Genomic DNA, 23,745 nt, shown 5'->3' on the forward strand with positions numbered 1-23,745 from the left:
TCTCTTGTGGGGTCCCTCGGGGTACATTAACGACATCAAAAATGCTTCTAATCTATTAAATCTGATATTGTTCGCTGACGATACCAATGTTTTCATGTCACATAAAGATCTGAACCATCTCTCAGATATGTTAAACTTGGAGATGGACAAACTGTCAATCTGGTTTAAAGCAGACAAGCTTTCTCTAAATCTTAAAAAGACTAAATTTATGGTCTTTAAACCAAGACAAAAGCGTTCAATTTGTAATATTCAAATAAGTATAGATAATCAAAATATTGTTGAAGTATTAAAGGAGACAAATTTTCTAGGCGTAATTTTGGATGAAAACCTAAATTGGACGTCGGAAATATCACACGTTGCAAGTAAAGTTGCGAAGTCAATCGGTATAATATCTAGATGCAGCTTCTTTCTTCCTAAATCGTCTTTACGTATGCTCTAATATTCCTTAATTTATCCTTATTTTTACTACTGCAATATCGTTTGGGCTTCGACCTATAAAACCAATCTCCGCCGCCTTGTTATCCTGCAAGAGCGCATTATTAGAATTATTAATAAATCACATTTCAATGCTCATACTGAACCCATCTTTAAGGACCTCGATATACTAAAATTTAATGATATCCGTTTGCTTCAACTGGGCCAATTTATGTATTCTTGCAAAAATTCATTCTTACCTCCAAAGTTTAATAATAATTTCTCTCAAAGCAATCAATTCCACTCTTACAATACAAGAAATTCCCAGGCCTACCGTCTACCGTATTGTCGTACAAACACGTAGAAGTTTTCGCCCTTTTTTCAAGGGCCTAAGTTTTTTAATTCACTTGACAACAAGGTCATCAACTCTCAATCCCTCTCCTCTTTTAAGAAAAAACTGAAGATTAAATTATTGAGTAAGTATGAAAACAGTTCATAAATCTTTTCATCTTCGACTTTTGGCCGTCTTTTCTTCAATTGATGTGAAACAGCTCTAGCTCATACTTCGAGGAGGCCTAACCTCTCATAATCTCCTATAGTTTCTGTTAGGTCTCCTCGCCACTTCTTTTTTTCTTCTTTTCCTATTTTTTTTGTAATTATTGTGTGGCAAATGAAAATTAAAAAAGATTCAAAATTCTCACGGTACAGTGCTGTTTTGCCATGCAATGTAGTTATGTTAGGGCAACTCTAATTTATAGTTCTCTTCATTGTAAATACTAAAGTAGGATCACTAAGTTTTGCTAGGAGCTAATTACATCTGGTGTCCATCTTGTGTTTTATGTTCTTTCCTGTCCTATCAAGTTAGTCAACTCTTCTCAATTCCACCGTTTTCTTTCAATGGTATGTTATAAGTGGTCAACAGTTTCCCAAGCCAAAGGCTTGACAGCAAAGGGTGACGTAAGTTTCGGGCTTTTTTATTGGTCATGTTTATTTTGTGTCTTAACATTGTTGACCTTGCCTACGTGTTAGATGGCGCTCAAAATACTCTCAAGAGGAAAGACCGGGTACGTGCGAAGGGAGCGCGAGGGGCTCGCGAGGAAGGAAAGAAGGATCGAAGAGATAATTCCTCCTGCACCTCCGCCTTCACCTCGGGTTCTCATGCGCCTGATTTCACTTTCACAACACCTGCCTTGTAAGCTACAATCGTAACAAATTAGTTGAGACACTTACCTTTAAGGGCTTCTCTAACGCTTTTCCAACTTAAAAAGGAGAAAATATTTATTTTCTCTTCCTCACCCCCTCCATGTAATGTTGTGCCGCTCTTCGAGCTACCTGTAGATTGACTATGTAGTTGATCCGTTTGTAGAAAACAACAAACACCCCAACGTTGAATGGAGGAGGACAATTCCTGCATTGTGCTAGTTACCGGAAAAAATGACCCCTTTAATTTGTTTCAAGTCAATAAGCCTTAGTTGGGACATTAATATAACGCAAACTATCGCTATTTCGACCTAATTCGGCAGCACAACTAACCCGCAAATAATTAACCCCACACTACCAACGGCTAACGCGCTCGCTCATGCGCTCGGCTAAGACTAGCTTCAGGTGAAAGGAGTCTCATGCTTTAAAAGTAGAGAGCTTTAGATTCTAACACAAGGACGACTACAAGGACGAGATTTTCTCAGTCTTAGGTAGTGCACGCGCGTGAACAAGCGTCATTTTGGCGGGAAAACGCGATCGCCGTCATTATTCTTCAACGGGTTTTAGCGAAAATGTCTTAGTTGCGGAAACAAATTATATAATGTTAGAAGTTTAATCATTTTGCGATCGGGAGAGATCTACAGTAACCTCCTTCAATGAAAATAATCGTGCTAACTTTTCTGATTTAAATAAAAGGCACAATGAAGCTTTCCGAGGTGTATGTTTTTTGAGAATACGCGAAAAAGCTTTAAGTCAATTCTCGTCCTGGAATGTAAAGGTCTCTATTAGAATTTCTCGATTCAACTTCGGGAGGTAAAGCTGTCGCTTCAATGCAGTATACTTGCATCTGCATACACAAACTGGTTTGTTTAGTAATGTATTCATTTTTTGTTAATGCTTACTCTGCATCTCAGGTTATCGTCATGTGAAACTCTTATCATCTCAAGGAGAAGTCCTAGATTCCGCCACCTTGTTTCTACACTTGACTGTCACCAATCTAAACGACGCTGTAGCTGTAAGTCTCTCCAAGCTTGGTTTAGTAATTCTCCTTACTGATTGCCACAAATGACCTGCAGAGTTCACAGTACTGAGTAGCTCAGTGTTCAGAGCATCCACTAGTGTCTGGAATGGCGTGGATTCAATTCCTATCTGGAAATCAGAAAAAACTCAGAAGTTTTTTCTGAGTTATTCTTTCCACACATATCATTCTACTTAAAATTGATTGCCATACATCTTTTTTTTTTTCACTTTGGTGTCAGGGAATTTGATTTTTCATTGATATTGTTTCTCTGTTTGGTGTGGTCTTAATTTACTCTTTATGTTGTGTTATTGTTTGCAGCAAAAACCAAGGAAAGCATCTTTAAGGAAATCGAAAAAGGCGCGTGAGGTAACTTAGCTTTCTGTTAATGATAGCAATAATAGCTAACTTGCTTCTTTGTCGTAATCCCTCAGAGCAACTCGCTCAGAGCGAGAATCCTCAGCTAAGCACTGGTTGTTGTTGTTGTTGTTGTTGTTGTTTTCTCGCGAATAGTGATCTTAATCCTGCTATTTCTCGTCTACTTACTCATATGATTTGTTTAGTTTGTTGCACACTGTGTACGCTCAATACTGGTTGCGTATTTTTCCGCGCGTGTAATGTTTTCCGCGTATAATACTGTTGTAATGCTGACCTGCGCTCAAAATGGTTCTAGTATGTTGGCGCGCGTATCACTGGTACACAGTTTTCCAATGCCCAGCGGACATGACACAAAACGCTCTGGGGACGGCACAGTTCAAATAAATATGGTTCTTTCTTCCTCTTAGCAGCAGTATACTTTAGCGTTTCTCCACGTTTAGCATTACAACTGGTATATCCACTGCTCTGCTTAGCGGCCAGGCCCGGGTTGCTCGAAGCATGGTTAGTGCTTACCAGCGTAAAATACCATGGAAACCTATACATTTTGATACCTCTTAAGCCTAAACAGGCTTCGAGCAACCGGCCTCAGCCCTTTAATGCGAGTGGTTGGTGGTGAGTTGTTCCTTTCCGATATTAGTTTCAAGGATCTTTGATCATGTATTGTGTAGTGATCTGTACATTGTCGTATGTTTTAGTACACAAGTATGAATACGGTTGGAGTCAAAGCGGTTGATGATACGTTTAAGGTGAGTAAAGTTACCTTTTACTCCTTCAACAGCCACAACATTTAACGGTGAATTTATTCCGTAACAGAGCAAGGCCCGCACTCTCCAAAATCTACCAAGCAGGCCTGGGTACTAACTCAAAGCACGCTGCTCCATTGATAAGGCACTTACAAACAAACTGACTCTGTGAAGTAAAAGCGTCTCGGGGCTTTCTCTCGTGGTTATACAGCGAAAAAAATGCGAGAAAATTTTCAGAAAGAAAGCAGCGTAAATGTTTCAGTAGAGCAATTTCTGCTAAGAGTCAAAGATAATTTAAGTCATTCATTTGCCATGTTTTTTGATTGGCTGACAAACCTGGCACTAAATTCTGAACCAATCAGAAGTGAAATCAAAACCAATCGTGGCTTTCTAATTTCTAATTTTGGCCGGCGTTGGCTAAAAGTATTTGCTGTTAGATCTGATTTTTTCCTTTAAATTCTGGGAGAATCGTAATTGGCCACGGTAATTTTGAATTCATTTGAAAGCTGCTTCAATCTTTTTCTGTTGTGTTTCTCCAATTAGGTGGCTATTCAACCTCTCAGGGATGGCACAGATCTATGAGAAAATGTCCAAGCGTCTCTTGGAAATTTCAGGGTAATTCTTTTCTTTTCAACTGATTATGCTTGGTGGCATGTCTATGATATTATGACTTCGGTCCTTATTCCAATTTATCCCTCACTGAAAAACTGTTGTAGATTTTCTTTGTACAGATCGTTAGTAATAGCAAGGGTATACTAGGAAATGGTCTTAACTGCATTAAACAGTAACGTAGTGTTTCATTTTACTTAAAATCGAGTAATTTTCGCTCTTAAATTTAAGGATTTACATTCTAACACAGCACTGCCTTCTCTCTCAAGGGGTGCGGCGCGTATTCGAGTGAATAACGTTTCCCCAGAGATCCGTAGTAGCTGAAGTTATTGCAGGAGATTGCATTAGACGAGATCAGAGTTGGGTCGTCACGCAGCCAAAATGAGAGTTTTTCTCAGTAACTACTCAGTACCCTGTGTCATTTTATACTCTGTTTTTTTTGTAGGAAGTCTGTGGCGTAGCACCCCGATCAAACCTTAAGCAATGAATCAGACTCTTGGCTTCTCGACTGGACTTAACGTCGGAATTCATGGCTTTGGGCCTTGTTATGAAAGATGAGGTACTGTTCAAGACATTTTCACTTCTTGTTATAAATAGGCCAGTTTGGAATTATCAAAATTCATATACTTGGAGAATAATGGAACAGAAATGAATGCAGTTTATCCCTAAATCTCACTTCAATGTCCTTTGTTATTCCCCTCAGTCTCGATAAGAGAAAAGGAGACCACGGTTATGTTATCTGTAAAACTGAAAAGTTGGTCATTTCACGTGTTAATTGACAGAGGACGACAGACAAAATGTACCAACAGTGTAATGCACTTGCAGAGTTGTTGTTTTGCCATCTAAGCCAAGCTATAGGTTTTGTTTTTGTTTGTTTGTTTGTTTGTTTGACGTTCCCCTTGCCCTGACTGTCGTAGTTTTTTTTGGGTCGGGCGAAACGCCGTGCTTCATATGATCCGAATTTACTGGATTACAGTTTGGGTCGACCTAAATTATCAAGTTCGCCCATTGGGTAAAACGGGCGAACATTTAAAGATCCAGAACTGGTCTTTTTTGCTGAGCCGCTTTTTAAGACAAATTAAATTGAGTTCGGCTCATTTAAAGCACGGCGTTTGACCCGGACACTAAGGTTCATATTTACTTGTTTTTCCAACGTTCATCTTTTGTTTTACAGTATCCTTTTTTTGAAGCACACGGAAGCTTACCAGAGATGTTGAAAAAAGCCCTGACAGCGATAGAGCAGGTGAAACAATTAACTTTCTTTTCCACTTTTTTCAATCCTCTTTTTTTTTATTTTTCACAAATATTGTTTCAACACAACTAGGTCAATGTTCTTGGTAGCTACTAAAGAACCATCGTATCTCAATGAGAAGGTTACAAGTTACAAGCCCAAGGTGCGGATCCAGGATAAAACCTGATCGTTAATCGATAAGCTGCACGCGCGTGCTTCGTACCGCGTACCGCCGAAATATAGGTCCGTTACGCTTTAAGTGTGAAGTGGGATATGAACGTTCGTGTGAGTGTAATCGACATATGCGGTAGTCCTGTTCATAGTCAAAGTGAGTTGTATCTCGTCAATTGATAGTAAGCAAAAAAGTACTACACCGCATTGTAATCTACTATCCACTTCATGGATTAAGTAAAAATACTTAAGTTCAACAACCGATAATAGCTGAATTCGCTGAAATATCTAAAGAATAGTTCCAAACAGAGCAGTGGTTCAATTTGTTCGGCTCATGTGCTGAATAAGGTTCTATCTTGTGGATGGCGTAATTGCCTTACCCATTACCTGTCTACTGGATAGTGATTTATCCTGTGGATAATTAGAACAGGTTAATCGTTTTCTGTGAAACGGTAAAAACTGGCCTGTATCGGTGAGTGGGGCATGCGTTACCGAATTCTTTGCTGGTAAATAGCCGAAAGGGACATAAAAACAACGAAATAAGCTAAAGTGCCAGCGAATTTCACCAAGAATTAAATGTCATTTTAAAGTGAAGAAAAGTTAAGTAAACGTTTATTCTTTTTTCAGGTAGTTCAAGATTCCAAAGCATTGATCGAAAATTGTGATTCAGTACACGAAAGGGTAAGTCATGCTGGATAATTTGCTCGGATACCAGTTCAGCCTTGAAAAGAGAAATTGTAAATGCCGAGGTTAGGAATGTATTCGAATAACTTGAACTACTTGCAAAATAAGACGTCACGTCTTAACCACATTCGACGCACGTATACGAAATGTAAAAGGTAAAAATAAAAATAAAAATGTTCTAGGAGTTTTAAAATCCTCGAAATATATTTCGCTCTTCGACTGACGAGGCTCGAAGAGCGAAATATATTTCGAGGATTTTAAAACTCCTAGAACATTTTCATTTTTACATTTTACATTTCGTATACGTGCGTCAGGTGGCAAAGACGTGATGTCTTACTTTGCAAGTAGTTCACTTGAAAAGAGAGCTTTTGAGATATGGGCAGGGATGATCAAGTTGGAATACGTGTGCGAGGAAATACCTTGACTAACTTTGTGGTAGGAAACAAAAGGGAACTTGAACGGTTAAACGTGTATTACGCGAACCCTCTCGATTATCGGCTTAATACAGGTCCGTTTTACCGAAAATGTGGCAAGAAAAATAGGGGTTTAGTACATCATAAAACGCACTGTGTGACTGTCTTCTTAATACAGGGTCCGCCTTCGTACAGATTGCCTCATGGAACTGATTTTAAACGTTTTAATCGCAGCAAATTATAAATGGTTGAGATTCCTAAAAAAGAAACTATATAAAAACAAGGTAGTAACTACATGATTTAGAGAATGGAAAGTCCCTTGGATTTTGTTTGCAATTATATTTTCTTTATTCTTTACCGTAGCTTGTTCAGTGCGAGAGAGCTGGCCTTGAATGGCATGTAAGTTGAATTGGTTTTTTATATCTCTTTATCTTTATTTAAGCAAAACTCAATCTAAGTACGGACTCTGAGTTTCTTTACATGAATCCAAACCAAGATTCGGAACTCCTTTGAGTCCAAACTCGAAACAGCTCACCTCAAGAGTATTATCACATGACCTTCTTTTGAGAATACAGCACGCTCAGGTAAAGAGGTCTATTCCTTGTATGTCCTAAGAACGCAAACCTTACAAATTGATTTTTTCAAGTTCTCATTGGATAAAACATCTTACGCGATGCGACTCAGGGGAAAGAATAGTTAGACTCAAACCACTCCATGGTGACGTAGTCATTCGGATGAAACGGTCCGATTTATAGAGCGCCTTGTTAATTGCCTATTGCAAGTATAGTTTGTTTAGGTTTTACTTTATAAGATAGTTTTTGACTCGTTGTGAAAAATCATGTTACTTTGTCAGCAACCAATAAGAAGTGACCTTCGCGGACACGTTTTTCACGCGCCTAGCTCTGGTTGCGCGACCAATCTGCTTCGATATGTGTTTGGCTCATTATCCATGTGCTTTAATTAGCAGAGTGTCAGGAAAAAAAAAAACATTAAAATCTTCTTTTGCAGGAAGAATTGCACAACGCCTGTGTTAAAGAGGGGATAAAAGGAAAGCGACTAACAAAGGTAACCTTTTTGTTTCAGGGCACTCAGTTTTAGTCCATGAAGGATTTAAAACGGTTTCCTATGTTTTTGTTGTGCGGTTCAGAAATATTCGTGAAGCCACAAGGGCGGGATTTTCATTTTCCCTCGGCTTATTTTCGTTCTTTGTTTTTCTTTTCTCGCAGGCGGTGGAAAGCTTTGCTTGGAACATCCGGGTGTTAAAAGGCCAGGCAGAATTACTCTTGAACGCGAAAAGTGAATGCCAGGAATATCTTCGACAGGTGACTTAAGTTATATAAATACTATTTGAAATAGGCGTCCTTTTTCGTAGTTGCTTTATGCCTCAATTTTAAAACCTGGTTTACTGCAAAGCCATTGATGTGAAAATGATTTTCTTTGTTTGAGCGATTGAAGGGAGTTGGTGGCCGTGACAATTTCCCGCCAAAAATTGGGTCTCGCGCTAGGATCCAGTCTTCCGTCGTCTGATTGTGCGGTAGTCATGCAAATGAAACTCATTTTCACAAGAGAGGTTTTTTCCTTGGCTTATTTTGAAAGTGAGAGTTTTGGAACTCGGAAATGACCTATTGGCATTGAAGAGGTGAAGGTTTCCCAGACTTTTCTCAGTTTTACATTTTCCCATTTTGCCATGAAAGCCTGTGATCATTCCTTGATAGGGACAAAATACACTTGTTTCACGTTAGCCATGTAATAGGATATTGATTCGTGAGATTTGACACTCGTGAACGGAACGTTAGCCTTTTAAGGTTACCTCTGTTCATTTTTCAATTTTGTGTTCAGTGCCCTGGCCATTGAATAGAAGTAAGGCTGGAGGTAACCTTCTTCCTTCTTTTCATGTGCAAATCGTGTTTTTCTCATGCTAACAAGCCCGCGAACAGGATCATGTACATGTCACCTCCATCCTCCCTTCTATTCAAAGGCCAGGACACTGAGCACACAACTGTAGAATTGTCTTTTGTAGCCTCGAATCATAATTATGATTTCTTTTATTGTCAGATACAAGAGGCAACTATCTCCACCGGTCTCGTGAAATCTGTTGGGTGTAACCTCTGACTCGCCCTTACCTACTGTCTAGATATTTACCCATGTACGCTGTAAATACTTCAATAACAGTTAATGAACATACTGAAGACGCCACCGCAGTGTTCTTGGTCGATTGTGGTTCGATAGCAATTTAGATATGTCTATTTATAGTGTAGGTGTGTAATCTTTACTCTTGTCTTGCGCCGGTGTGCGTTAAATTTGTGTAACATTTCTATCCGCCTTTCGCACTGGCAATGACCGTTTTTTGGTGTGCTTGTGTACAATTAAGATTACCCAGCGTAAAAAGAAAAATCTGATGAAGCCTCTAATGATTTCAGAGCGTACTTAAAGAGTGAAAGGGATAATAGATATAAGAAATTGATCGTCAAATAAAAGAGGATTGTAAATAGCCCTTTAAAGCGAAGTCATTATTACGTCAAAAGATGAAAACGGTTCTTTCAAACATCCATAGGATCTTGACTTTTATCAAACCCGAGCTGGTAAACGGCACGTAATATGGTTTTACTGTATAGAAATTCTTCATTTCAAAATGGTGTCTCCAGGGTTTGTGCAGAGTCTTGAATTCTTGAAAAAGTCTTGAAATTTGTCCAGCAATTTTTCCGACCTGGAAAAAGTCTGGAAAACAGAGATAAAGTCTGCAAAAATGGTAAAAAGTCTTGAGTTTTTTTCAAAGCTACAACAAGTGCTTTATAAGTGAATTTTTTGTCGTTTTGGTCAAATCTTATCCAATCTCGCCCGTATGTTTGCAGTGCCTCATGAAAAAGACTTTCCAAGGTCTCTGTTGATCACCTAGTAGATAACCTTGAGTCTGAAAAAAGAAATTATTGTTTTGCAAAAAAAAGTCTGGAAAAAGTCTTCAATTTTGGATCCAAAAATCTGTACGAACCCTGTGACTCATTTTGTTTTAGTAGTTTGCATCAACAACAGTGCCTCCCCCGCCCCAATAATTTTGACAAGCACGTTTAATTTAGTCAGCGGCCACGCTCTTCACGCTGCTCTTCGGCTCAATGTGTTCATTTCGGTTTGATAAAGCGTCAAAATTATACATTTATGGCTTCAACAAATAAAAATTGCCGGAAATTAATGCTCTCCGAAGGCTGAAAATGCTATTTCAGAGACCCTATAGTTCAAAATCTTCCGGGGGAGCATGCCCCCGGACCCTCTAGCAGCTCGCGTGTTCGACGCTCGTGATTGGCCCCCCTGATAAATCTTACCTAGCTACGGCACTGAACAAAAAATAGTAGTGGTACAACTGGATGCATTTGCCACATTCAGCCATATATGGTAACTGTTCACAAAATTGAACGAAATATATAAAGAACGTCTTAAACCATTAAACAACATTTAAGTAACTCAGTAAATGCAAAAGGAGACACGGATGGGTCAAAATTGAAGAAGATTAAAACGGATTTTGGGTGGGGTTTTTGACAGAAAACTGTTCTTAACAAACCGTTTTTCAAAGTTTATCTCTCTTGTTTATAGTTGTAAATATGAACAATTGTGAGAGACATATGTGCTTCTCATGAATTTCCTTCCATACGTCAAGTTTTACAGCGAGTAATACGCAAAAATAAACAAAATGAATTAGACTACCGTGACACTGTCCATTTGAACGAGGACTCTTGTGTTGCGTTGACTATGAAGTTAACCGTGAAGAGTAGAGTTGTATACTTAGATCTTTCGTTCAATACTTAGTTTTAGGCTACGTTCACACGGTATCGGGTGAATTTTCGACCGGCTGTGACTTCCTTCACACGGAACGGTTCAATATTTCCGTTGTTTCCACGAAACTGACGAACCAGGTTGAATTTTAACTGTTGTCAGTGGTTTTACCATCTGCTTATGCGCAGAGTGCTGCTTTAGCAAATCCAAAATGGCGTCCCCCAGCGTCTCAAATATTTGACCTCGATTTTGGCATTCAAATTTTTGAACAGCTTCGCACGGTTAAGAACGGTTAAGGTGGTTACGTGTGAACGCGACACAAAAAACGTATGAATTTTCAACCGGTCGCAAATTCATCTAGTACTGTGCGAACTTAGCCTTAAAACACGCATGTTAACCATATTTCGTTCCAGTTGAAACTCTAACAACAATGGTTCGGTCATGTTGCTCCGTAACTTAAGATAGTCATAACGTGTATATTTTTTTAATTTTCTGTACGATTTGGTGAAACTGTAAAAAAAGTGTGCCTATTTGAGACCTAATTGACAACAAGATAGATTATTATTAATCACATATAGTCATAAATCGCAACATTTCTGTCTCTCTTTTCTTGTATTTTTTTGTGATTATTTATTTAATTTCATATATTGTAATATTGACCCCCCCCCCCCCCCCACCGCCTCCCCCCGAAAAAAATAAATACTGAAATAAACAAATAAATAAATAAACGTATATGTATGTTAAATCCCTACAGTGGAAAATTAAACTAGCGATCATTCGAAATAGCCTGTTCTGTTGAGAAGAAATCACAAGTGATGATCTGGTGAAGTACAGTATTTCAATACGGTTGAAACTACTAGATGGATACCCAAAAAATTGGGTTCTAAGTTAGAGTGGTAACGAGACGAGACTAAGATGACTCATTGGCCGTTTTTATTTACAAATGGTTTCCGGGAAAAATATTTGAAAACTATCGTTACAAATACTAAAAGTAGACGGAAGATTAATAGCATGTTTACATGGAGGTGGGGGACCCCAGGTAGGTGAGGTAACCCGCCTGTCCATGTAATCTCTCATACGGCACCCCACCAACCATGTAAACGTCATTAAATTAAAATGAGAGATAATATGGACAGGCGGCTTACCTTGGGTCCCCAACCTCCATGCAAATACAGTGGGGGATCCAGGGCAGGGGGCCCGCCTCCCCCTTGTTTTTGGACCAAAATCAGGCTCGAAGGACCGAAAAAAAGATTTTTTTGAGGCCGCCCCCCCCCCCCCCTTATCTCAGGGTCTTTGTACCCGTTTAAGTATGGAATAAATAAACTAAACAATGTTAAATCTTATAAATATCTGGGAGTGACACTGAACCCGTATGAAAATTCTAGTTTAGCTCGAGAAGAGTTAAAAAAAGTTGGGCTTAAGGCACTTTATAAACTAAGAAAAGAGATGGCTGACAACTTTAGAGAAAATATTATGCTGACGATTAAGCTATTCGATGCTCTGATATCCCCCATACTTCTCTACGGAAGTGAAATTTGGGGTGTTGACTGTAACGACCAAATAGAAAAAGATCCCGCAGAACTAGTTCAAATTAAATTCTTGAAATGGTTGCTAGGTGTTAATAAATACTGCAGCAACAATGCATGTAGGGCTGAAACAGGAAGCTTCCAAGTGAAAATCGAAGCACAATATAGGAATTTTAAGTTTTGGCTAACTCTAACCAAATACCCAAAACACAAATTATCACAGGTGATTTTTAATGATATAAAGTCGAGAATGAATAAGGAATTATGGAGCCAAAAAATCTAACGCGTATTAGACCAAATAGGGCTGGGATACCTCTGGACAAAAGCACATGAAAATGACATAGGAATCTTGAACATTATCAAACAAAGACTGAAAGACATCGAATTACAAAGATGGTTAAGTGACGTAAACAAAGACGTAAGAAAAGACGCCAACCAAAAGAACAAACTAAGAACCTTCCGAAAATTTAAAACAATAGAAAATTATAAATGTGAAGATTATCTCCGTCAGGTCACCAACGTCCGACACCGGATAGCTCTAACTAAACTCCGTCTAAGTAATCACAAATTGGCGATAGAGACAGGTCGGTATGTAAGACCTTATAAGAAACCAGAAGAGAGGATCTGTCCTATCTGTAAAAAAGACGTAGAAGATTAAATACACTTTTTAACTCTGTGCCCTGTGTATCAAGAAAAAAGAGGTACTTTATTTGAATACTTAAACAAAGAATACAGAATATCAGTAAACAGAATGGCACCAGATGATGTTTTTCTGTTGTTGATAAACCCTCCGAGCAAGAACAAACAAGTGCAAAAGTTAATTGCAAAATACGTATTCGACTGCTATGAGTTGTTTAGGTTAACATTGATTATAGTTCCACTAGTGTGCAATTTGTGTCATGATTTTAAATTATTTGGATAAAGTCGATATACATAGGACTGTATAAGACTCCAAACAAAACATTGTCTTGTCTTGTCTTGATACGGAGTTTTCGGGCACCGAAAAAGCCTGTTTTCACTCCAGAAAAAACTCCACTCCAGAGTGGAGTTTTTTTTTTTAAACGCCGGATTTTCGTTTGCGTGTGGGCGGACGAAAAGGAAGGTTTTCGAATTCGATGATGTCATAGATCATAAACTACTAGCATAAACCACTGTAAAAAATACCATAATGTTCTTTTAAATGCTTCTTTGGGTAGTTTTCCAGGTAAATCTCACTTTCGTTACTTTCGAAGAACTGCACCGTACCATGCGTAAGCTTCAGGGGCACCCAACGGATCTGTTTCTCAAAATATATGCTCTACAGGAAAATTTTTGCTGGCTGGCAGGTTGTGGAAAAATTATTTGTCTTTGGAAGGAAAGGGTTCTTGGGAAATGAACAATTTAGGGTGTCGGAGGGGATTTGATGTATAGAATAGCTGCTATGTGATTGTTCTCAGAAACCTCTTCCCCCGTCCCCCTCCCCCCACTGAAGCGTTAATTTTGCCCTTAGGCCACATCTAAATTCATGTGCCTCCCTCCCTCCTCCACTGAAGGACTGAACGTTGCCCTTTGACCACACCCAAACTAGTTCAAACTGGCCAGTAATGTCTGGAAGTAAGTCTGCTGGGAAACTTCCCAGTAAGTCTGGTTGCAGGTTGTCGGTGCACCTTGCTGGCTGGGAACGCTTCCATCAGTCTTGCTGGGAGTGAGGAACAAATACATTTTTCCCAGCAATCTCCCAAAATGCTTAAAATGGCTTCAGAAAGCTTTATTCACGCTTTGTTGTTGTTTTCAGGTCTTTTTCCCAAAATTTCCCGTTGGGTGCCAATGAAGCTTCTTCAAAATTTGCGTTTCCAGCGCGTTGACATACGGGCGCACAAGTGCTGACGTTAGCTTGATTGCAGTTAAGCTCCTTTTTTCTTTGGGTTCAGAAACCTACCTCTTTAAGCTTAAATAATTGCTTATTTTTAATAAAAAAAAGAAAGTCAAATAATTCCTCTGCGGTGAAGCTGAGCCTATGATAAAAAGAGTAGTATGGTATTTTTGAAATGGACTATTTCACACGCTCTAGAAGGGATGCTATCGTATTTTCATCGTTTTAGCGGTTTCATGTGGACGGGCGAAAATGATTCAAATACGCTACGTGTGGACGCGTATTTTTTTGGCGGAGGAAAAAATCTCAGTTTTCAAAAATATCCGGATACATGTGGACTGGGCCTTTATATATTAAATTCCGTTGATTTGCACGAGGACCTCTTCCTCACAACTGTCTAACACTTCCACGTCCAATAACAGACATGGTCGGTACTTTCCCAACCAAACCAGGCCCGGTTGCTGTGTACATTAACTCCACATTTCCTGTTTGGATTGATGATGATGATAGAGGCCTGGGTACTTGATCCGTTCAACTTCCAACTGAGCATTCACGACTCGGTCCAGTAGGTCCCAGTCCTCTCCACCCCATTTGTACTTGAATTCCTCGGTATTCATTCCTTTCAAAATTAAGCAGTTAAAAAATACGATTTGTCCCATACAATTTTACGTAAGGACAAGAGAAACAGCTTCATCTCTCTCCTATACGAACAATTGGAAGTTCACCAGTTTAATCTTTCCCGGCGTAGACCTCTGGATTATATTTTAAGAACAGCCTTTTTTCGTTACTGATTATTTACACAAACCGTGGTTTAAATTACAATCCGTAAGTTTTCAACGCGAATTTCCTAGCCGTGACCTTTCTACATAAAGTCATGAAATAAAATACCTGCTCTATCGTTTGTTAGCTCGAAATGAAGTTGCGGCCCTCTTCAATAGTTCATCCTATTCTTTAAGTAGGAACCCCAAAAAATATTAGGGACCTTAAGCATTGACGACGAATGGGACGTCGACGACCTACCGGAAGTGGCTAGGGCGAGTTGAACGCTACTGCACATCCTCGCTAGTTTGGCGTCCAGCAGTGAACGTGAATAAATTTACCCGCATTTTAACCCCCTTAATCAACTTTCGTGAAAGAAATTTCATCCCAATTGCGTATTCGACTTTCAACGTATTTATTCTTTGTATTTTTGTTCTAAAAACACCAGAAAATCGATTGATATAGGACTTCGTAAACAAGCACCAGCGAGTCGCATTGAAGCTTTATTGTATATGTTTTCTAGCTTTTCGTGAAGCAAAAAGGTTTACAGGTCAAAAAGATGCTAAATCATAATCTGTTCCGCCCTTTTACTCTCTAAGACTTTGATTTGTCTCCAAACATTAGTAACTTTTGGTTCTATTTTTCTTTTTAAAGGAGATGGAGTGGTCAGACAAACATGTTTTTGTGCTGTATGCCGAGAAATGTTAGTTATGGAACCCTACCAACATCCGCATACAAGCAAGGAAAGGGGAGATGTATGGAACCAGATAACTGTAAACCTGAGTGACCTTGATCATCCGAAATTCAAAGTCAATAAAAGATCGATGAGAGACACACTGACCTTGCTGATTACCAAGCATAAAGCGAAAATACGCCAGGAGGAAAATGCCACTGGAATCACTTGCAAAGATGCCGAACTAGACCTGGCTCTCGAAGAGATAATTGACAGGAGAAGTTGGCCGACAAAAAATCTCCGAGGTAAAAAAAAAAAGAAAAGGAAGAAGGAGCAGCTGGAGAGGAACACAGACCGTGAAAAGACATTTTGAACACTTATCTCTCGAATTTTCCCGCCGTGAACGACGTTCTCGATCCAGTCCTTTCACGGTGCAGTTCGTCTCCGTCGTCTCTTTCGTCGCAGATGCTTCAGGTCTCTATTAATAGGTAGATCACGTGACTCAACTGTGACGGTTAATGATGATTTTCTTTGAACTTACCGCCAAAACGCATCCAGTCCGATTTATATACAGCAAGAAGACCATAGCCGTTCACCTCCCAAAAGCCTTGATGATCAATATCTGTACTTTGACAGTCTAGACGTCCCACTATGGGGGAGAAAACGATTCTTCCTTCTATGGTGTTCTGTTGAAAATCAATAAGCTATACGTTAATGTTTTTAAACGGAACAGGAAATCTGATAGTGTTGTTAGAAGAAATTCTCCAACAAAATTGACAATAACAGTTGACATTTAGATGTTTGAATAAACGTACTGCAAAAACGGTGTTGATATCAAGAAATGACAAGTTATCCGCTATTGCAAAAGAAGTTTATCTTGCTATAGAACGTTTTCAGTCACGAGGCCAACAATTATGCAAATTTGTTTGAACGAGGAAAAGTTTTTACATCAGTAAAAGGTTCAATTTCTACAGAATTGATTAACGACACCATGGTGGACGTGACCACATGCGAAAAGCCCAGTTTATAACAACACGTATCAACTTAAACTGCGTAGCAGGCGCCAGTTTTTTTTAAGGGCGAAGGAGGAAATCTAGGCCTGTAATAATGTACCGTAAATCCTCTATTAAGCCCCCCCTCTCAAATAAGCCCCCCCCCTCTCTAATAAGCCCCCCTTTTCAGAGGAGGAAAGTTAATAAGCCCCCCCTCTCTATTAAGCCCCCCCTCCCCCTCCTCCAATCCTTATCCTTCACAAAAAAATTAACGATTAACGTGGACTGATCAGTTATGGTTTATTCATAAAAATTACTGAAGAACATGAGGTCGAAAGCACGTTTTTGAAGAATAAGAATTTTGTTTTTGTTACTTTTAGGCTCCCACAAGTGAATTAAATACTTTTGACGGTGACTTTAATTGTACAATGCGTAAGTCTACTCTGTCTCATACCAAGGTATTTTTGCTACAGATGATGCGTTTCGCTAAATTCGTAAGTAAGCCCCCCCCACCTCTCTTTTAAGCCCCCCCTCTCTATTAAGCCCCCCCTCAAAAGTGCTTGAAAAAAATAAGCCCCCGGGGGGCTTAACAGAGGATTTACGGTAATTACCGGCTCCTGCTACGTAGGCCAGTATCAACTCACCTTTCGCACGCTGTCCAGAATATCAACGGGCACATCAATGTGAAGATCAAACAAGAACAACAGATCATGCGCACTTTGTACTTGCTCTACAGCTTTGTTCAACGCCAGCGTCTTGTAAAATTTACCGGTCAAGTTGATAATAGTGTGCCTGCTCCTCAGAAGGGCAGTGTCGAACGCTTTGGCCAAGTCGATATCTTGACTCTCAAAATCAGCAACAATAACGTGGAAGTTCTTATCACCCGTTAATAAGCTGGCAACCGTGAGATCATTGATGAAAAGATAGACCCATCTTCCCTGATCTTTGACAGGGAGTATTATATAAACCGTGGCGTTTCTGTTCCACTCAATTCCCTTGGGAAGACACAAACTGTTCGTTCCCTTTTTTTGATACACGTGCTCAGAGAAGCGATAAGATTTTTCAGTGTGAGGCAGGCCAAGTTCCAGATCAACTGAATAACGGTCCCCATAAACCGGATCTGGTTTTTGTAGAACTTTGTGAATTCTCTTTAAAAAGTAATTCCTGAAAGAAATTAAAATATGAAGTTAAAAAAAGCTAAAAAATTTACAAACGTAGACAATCCGTCAATGGAACTTTCACGCAAGGAGAAACTAATGTCGCCACCATTTTTTGTTAATTATTCTGAGGTGCCCTTCAAAGTTGTTCTTTCTAGTTTAAAAAGACAAGGATCTAGTTTTTCTTAAGTCGACAAACAGTTATACTGTTAGCTATATGATGTCTCTTTTTTCACCGAAAGCGTTTTTAGCGCGATATTCTTACGGTTGACGGTTGAGTGTATGAACGTATTAATCTTTTCAAATCCAAATGAGTAAGAAAGAAAGAGAAGTATGGGAATTTGCAAGTTTTTCGTTTGCGCTCTAGTCTAAGTAATGACTCCCGTTAGGTCACGGAAGCCATGTTGAATTACGTGAGCTGTCAACGAGTTAACTACGATTAAGATTAAACATATTTGAAGAGTTCCAGTTCTGTGGAAGTGCATGATTTCTGCTTTGCTCTATAGAGTGTTTTCACTCACGTGGCCAGCATCTATGCAAATTTATTGGAACAAAAGAAAGCGTTTGCATAAGAAAAGAGTTCAACTCCCAGAGGATTGGTTTGGGACACCCACATGGATTGTTTTGGGACACCAATGGCCGCCGTGATGTCATGTGAAAACACTGTATAACGCACAAGTTACTAACGACCCCTTATCTCTGGCATTGTTTGTGACGTTGGCCACGCAGCCCAGCGAAGTGCCCAGAAGTCGACTATCAAAACGCGAACACTGTCCTCAGCGCAAAAGACTTAAAAAAACACATGTTCGTGTTTCATTGTCACGCGTTCATGTCAATCAAAAAAAAAAAAAAAACCGGAAGCGGAGGCACACGCAGTGTTCTACCGAGCTTCAGTCCCCGGCTTCAGTCCCATTCCGTCCTTCATTTATTCGAATTATCTCGTAGATTATCCGTCTATTTGTCCAGCGCAACGCCGCGCATTTGGTGAGCGAAGAACACCCTAAAGACCTAATAACGCCACATTAATAAGGATTTCAAATCTGCGCTCGCCAGTGTCACTGACATGGAAAGACCTTGCGGACACACAAAGGACCTCACAAGGTAATGAGAAACACACTTTTGTTCATTTCATTTGTGTCTTTTAGCTTCGCCTTCAAGTTGGAAATGTCAAACTAAACGCTTTTTCTAATCTCTTTTCGTGCATCCTGGAGTTCCCCCATACGCGCTGCCAGACTGGCTCTTGAGGTAACACGAGTTCGGCCGGGTAGTAGGGAGCTTGAGTAACAACGAAGACGACCACAACGTCGACTTCAAAAAAACAATAGTTTGAATGATCAAAACAACAGCTCTGCACGTGCATCACGCTTTTTAGTACATTTCTACAATTTGCCGTTTTACGGAGGACGTGAACATACGACGACGAATTTTCCTTCCTCTTTTTGAACCTGAATAAAATCCTTAAGAATTCAAATCCAGGATAGTCGCCTGCATTTGACATATTGAGCGGGTCCAAATAGACGCGATTAAGTTTGAAAGAGCGCAAATTCATTTTTTTACCAACGTTTTCAGTGCCTTCGTCGTCGTCCTTGGTTTAGGTCCCTAGTAACGTAAAAATGACGCGGCCTGACAAAAATGAACTAATTTAAGGGGCACGTCGCCAGGTCTTCATGTCAACGATTAGTTAGGTAACCTAAATTTTTTTAAAGATGTTTTGGTTTTATTATATTTAAAGTTAAACAAGTTATTTAACGTCCTTAGCCGGTTCGCTTGCAAGGATAAAAACAGTGCCCTTATACACGTGTGTTAAGTTTACTGTGGAAGTAACGGTAATATTTGTCCTTTTTTTATGAGTGTTTTGATTTGTGTCTCCCACACTTCTTAACCATTGGTTACTGCTGGTTATCATCTTTATACATTTAACGAAATTTTTATGTAACTTACTTTGAGGAACTCAGACGAAGTGCAGCAACCATGTTATCCACGACTGACCGAACTACCTCTCTGTCAGCGACGCGATTTTGACGAGTCCACAGCATTCCGGTGTTTCTTGACATCTGCGTATCGTCCGGTGGGTAAACATTTGATTCAAACACCGTTTTCTTCCCTTCAAAGCGATCAACCTTATCACCTGGTACAAAACTACTCTTGTAATCGCAGGAAGGAAGAAAACTGGTTTTCGAAATGAAAGGCAGAGAATAAAACTTGACAAATTTGCTGCTGATGCGGTTGGATTCTTTATGGAACTCTTGCTTATATCGCGGCGAAAGCACATTGTGCAGTGCTACTTTTTTCTCTTGTACATGCGATATGTTCTGTAGAAATGACGAGAGGTATTCTGAAGTGATGAGCCTAAAATCTTGATCTTTGTCAGATGTAGTCCAAAATACACGCACGAACCCTTTGCCAATGCCCTGTCAATCAATCAATCAATCCATCAATTTATTTGCCCTTTTTTTACACACAATATGTAAATCGAGCCGATCGGTGCCCGAACGCTGTTTTAGCTAATAGGAAAAATTCGATGTTTTTACGCTGTATTAGCTAATAAAATAATAAGATGCATTTTCCTTTGTTCCTGTCACTTTCTTTATAAGTCGTTTTGGAAGGGATTTGAATCCGATCAGAGACGGTTAATAGTTAACAATATTAGAAACGCGAGACGAAACTTGAACGTCTTATTAACGACGCGCCAGACACCCCTCGCGTGTCTCCCTCGCGCGCGCCCGTTCTCTCTTTCACCCACTACCTCCAAGCGCTTGCTACGCAGGCTATTTGATAACCAGCACTGTTAACCGTCTCTGATAATCCCTTCCGAAACGACTTAATATAAAGTATCGGCGCTTTGCGCCTCGTTGACGCAGATTCGCCGCGAACCATCATTATCGATAAGAAAAAAATATCTTCTGGAACGCAGGATATTTATAAAGACACAGGAACAAAGGAAAATGCATCTTATTATCTTATTAGCTAATACAGCGTAAATACATCTAATTTTTTCTATTAGCTAAAAAAGCGTTCGGGCTCCCTGTGACAATAATTACACAGTCTTATAATTTTAAAAATATACTTGGACAGGAACTCTCAGCAAACCCTGTAGGGCTTTTCGAGGAGAGCCCCTGGACAAGTTGTATACAAGTATGATTTTAATTTAGAATTACATGTCTGTGCCATAGATTACACGGATAAAGTATGTAGCGGCTACTCACATTTTGGTGTAAAACCTCGACGTAGTATTTCTTATTAGCTTGAAGATGGAGTGGCTCTTTGGATCTTTGTTCAGGATATTTATCTAACTCGTCCTTGCCCGTCCAAGCTATTGCGTTTTCAGTGAATACACGAGCAACTAGCCGTTTATCATAAGGGTTTTCGTCTGTACTTATCCACAACTCCGAAGTGTCGTCAGAGGCGATCGCGAAACGAAACAAACCATTGCTTTGTGGATGTAAATATCCAAATATTTTCTGACCGTAGTCCACGCTATCGTCTTCAACCTGAAAGTCGTTGACGAACTTCTCCTCATCAGGATATTTTGGAAAGAACAGTGACTTTTTTAAATGTGTTACGTTCGAACCGCATTGCATTCGCCAAACGTGAACATTGACAGCGTGTGGTACACGTGCTGCGACAGTATTCTCGTCCTCAGAGCCAACGCCACCGATCGTCCTTGGAAACGTAGAGAATTCGTCAACTGTATCGTCGCTATGTCTTCCCCAAAATGTAAAAAGTAAAGAAAACGAGATCGAGCCTGCAGCTAGTGCGACAATCAAACGTCTCACAGCTTTTTTAGTTCTTCGGAATGTAAGAGGGCGGCGAAGCCACATAACTTGGATCGAATGTTGCGACCCCCGGCTTGTGATTCAGTCAGACAGCCAGCTGTCACGGGATGACACTGTAAACCAATAAATAAATACTCTCTTTACTGTTATTGATCATCGCCAAAAAACTCCGAGTTTTGAAAACAAACTCCTACTTTCGAAAGCTGCTCAGGTAGCCCCAAGCTCGAAATATGAGCATCGGCGAGAATCGGCATTGTTGCGAAACATTCAAAACATAAGGATTTTTATGGGAAAAAAAACCATCGTTTCTGTGAAAGGTAAACCTTTCCTATGAACCTATATATAGAGAGAAAACCCTGTTAACGTAGTTTTTTGGACTATGCAAGGAATTCATAGTTAAGAAATTTGCGGTAGCCTCGTACACGCCCAACAGGAAACTCAAATAGTAGATAAACCTCAACTTTAATTAAGCAGTTTAGTTTTACCCGAGATCTGAATTGGACATGTTTCATGTGATTTACTGCTTACCTGTTACACTGTTTCATGGTTTTCCCGATCAAGCAAAGTTAAGAAAACTCGCCATAGAAGTAAGTTTATGATCAATGTTATAATATTGTCAATCACTTTTTGGTTTTGTAGTTTTATAAGGATTTCATGAGTTTTTGGACATTGACGACCAGTGACCGCATGGCATAATTATTGTTAAAAGTTTATATCAGTTATTCCCGCTTCGCTCGTTTTAATTGTTTCGTTTATTACCAATTGATTTAGTTAATTAGAATACATTGTACATTTTAATTTCAGATCGAATAAATGTATCAGTTATACGATTGCGAGTATTCTTCGGTAGTGGTCGTCTTAGTTCTCTAACCCTTTATATGAAAACCCATAAAACGGCCATAAATCGGCCCGTTAACCACTCAGGAGAGACGTAACACACATTTTAAGTAAGGTAAGCTGTTTTTTATTGAAATCCTTTCATTTTTGTAGGTTACAGAAACGATAGGTTTTTTTCCCCATACAAATCCTTATATTTTGAATGTTATTTCGAGCTTGGGCCAGCTGTTGTTGCTGTAGACTCTAGGAAGAATAAACAGATGTAAGAAGTAGATTCTCGTTACCTTTTCGCGTAGCGAGTGAGTCGCCCGAATACGCTCACAAAAGGGAGCTTTATCAAACCGCGCACACGCTTATTTCATCCTAGATATTTCTAGAACAGACCTCTGGGTACAAAGGTAAACTCAAAACTGAATCCAACTTGAATGCTTACTCGAAATACAACTCGAAATCCTTACCTCGGCAAATAGGTGTCTTCGGAAATGCCTACTAAGAAGAATCTTTTTAACCTTTCCCGTTGATATTTCTAAGAATAAACTAAACGACGAATCGAGATCCCCGGTTCGTTCAGTTTGCAGTTCACGTTTGAAAGGCAGGAAGAGCTTCCAGCGGTTAGTGATTTACAGGAACGTTTTTTGCCACTAAAAATTGTAGAGCCTCGCGTTTAAAGGCACGAAGTAGCTTTCTATATCCGTTTCCGATGTGTTTGTTGAATTTTTGAACTCGAATCAATGAATTATACCTGATTTTGGGCGATAAAAGTGATTCACTTCGACTTGGTGAAAAACAACACGGGAGTGGCGGCACTAAAAAATGAACGCGCGGGCCATAAATTACAGGCTAATATGGCTTCTTCCGGGTGCGGGACCGGAAACAAGTGCAGGACGCGCGATTTGACAGTCATTTGACAGGCGTCAAAAAAGAAAGCTTTCATTGGCTCACGAAAACAATACACCACATAACAAAGGTTTTCCCAGAAAGTGAAAACAAATTCGCCATGTTGAAAAAGTATATTCGGTCAAAAGTAAGAGCACTGTAAGTTTTAGCTCTTTTTAGTTCTGTAGTATTGTGGAAACTGGACACTGTGTCTGTCTCGAACATAACAGGCCAGAGCCCCGATTTTAGTGCGCGCAGGAGGAGGCCTAATCTCCACAGCAACCACCGCAAATCGGTTTCCAATAACAGACAAGGTAATTAGTTTTAAGCATTCCTCCAGACACCTTTGGAGAGCGCCGGACACATTGCCTGTCAAGGAACTTTGTACTTCTGATTAAACGAACCAGACATCTCAAGGAAACGCGAAATTTGATCAGACTATTTGGGTTTTATAAATTCATTTCACGGTCGATTGAAAATTTGGAAGTCGATCTTCGCGCCTCTGGCTTCGCAATTGGATTCAAATAGCCTTGATACGCTTTCAATGGTTTTTCAAGTGCTTTCTTTTAAGAAAATAGTGCTCCGATGGCTTATTTAACTTCTGTCAAGAGTAGCATGCCGTGTCAACATTGGTGACCTTCGAAGCGAAAACAGCGAGTCGGCGTATCAAG

The 23,745-nt window shown here is 39.7% G+C and overlaps 2 protein-coding genes across 2 annotated transcripts; one reads left to right on the forward strand and one right to left on the reverse strand.

Annotated features, from left to right (window-relative positions):
- Positions 1 to 2,512: 2,512 nt before the first annotated feature.
- Positions 2,513 to 9,362, forward strand: LOC140928782 (inactive phospholipase C-like protein 1). The gene is made up of 11 exons (XM_073378565.1): positions 2,513 to 2,629; positions 2,954 to 3,001; positions 3,706 to 3,756; positions 4,297 to 4,368; positions 4,808 to 4,921; positions 5,537 to 5,605; positions 6,392 to 6,445; positions 7,225 to 7,260; positions 7,870 to 7,926; positions 8,088 to 8,183; positions 8,917 to 9,362. The coding sequence occupies exons 5-11, from the start codon at positions 4,892 to 4,894 to the stop codon at positions 8,971 to 8,973; spliced, it is 399 nt and encodes a 132-aa protein (XP_073234666.1). The 5' UTR covers positions 2,513 to 2,629; positions 2,954 to 3,001; positions 3,706 to 3,756; positions 4,297 to 4,368; positions 4,808 to 4,891; the 3' UTR covers positions 8,974 to 9,362.
- A 4,280-nt stretch (positions 9,363 to 13,642) lies between these two features.
- LOC140926291 (beta-1,4-N-acetylgalactosaminyltransferase 3-like) lies at positions 13,643 to 21,406 on the reverse strand. Its single transcript, XM_073376050.1, has 5 exons — positions 20,792 to 21,406; positions 19,527 to 19,996; positions 17,073 to 17,592; positions 15,978 to 16,122; positions 13,643 to 14,623 (listed from the first exon to the last, which is right to left on the reverse strand). The coding sequence occupies exons 1-5, from the start codon at positions 21,404 to 21,406 to the stop codon at positions 14,475 to 14,477; spliced, it is 1,899 nt and encodes a 632-aa protein (XP_073232151.1). The 3' UTR covers positions 13,643 to 14,474.
- Between the last annotated feature and the right edge of the window lie 2,339 nt (positions 21,407 to 23,745).

This window comes from Porites lutea, chromosome 2 (genome assembly GCF_958299795.1).
Source record: "Porites lutea chromosome 2, jaPorLute2.1, whole genome shotgun sequence".
Lineage (NCBI taxonomy): Eukaryota > Metazoa > Cnidaria > Anthozoa > Scleractinia > Poritidae > Porites > Porites lutea.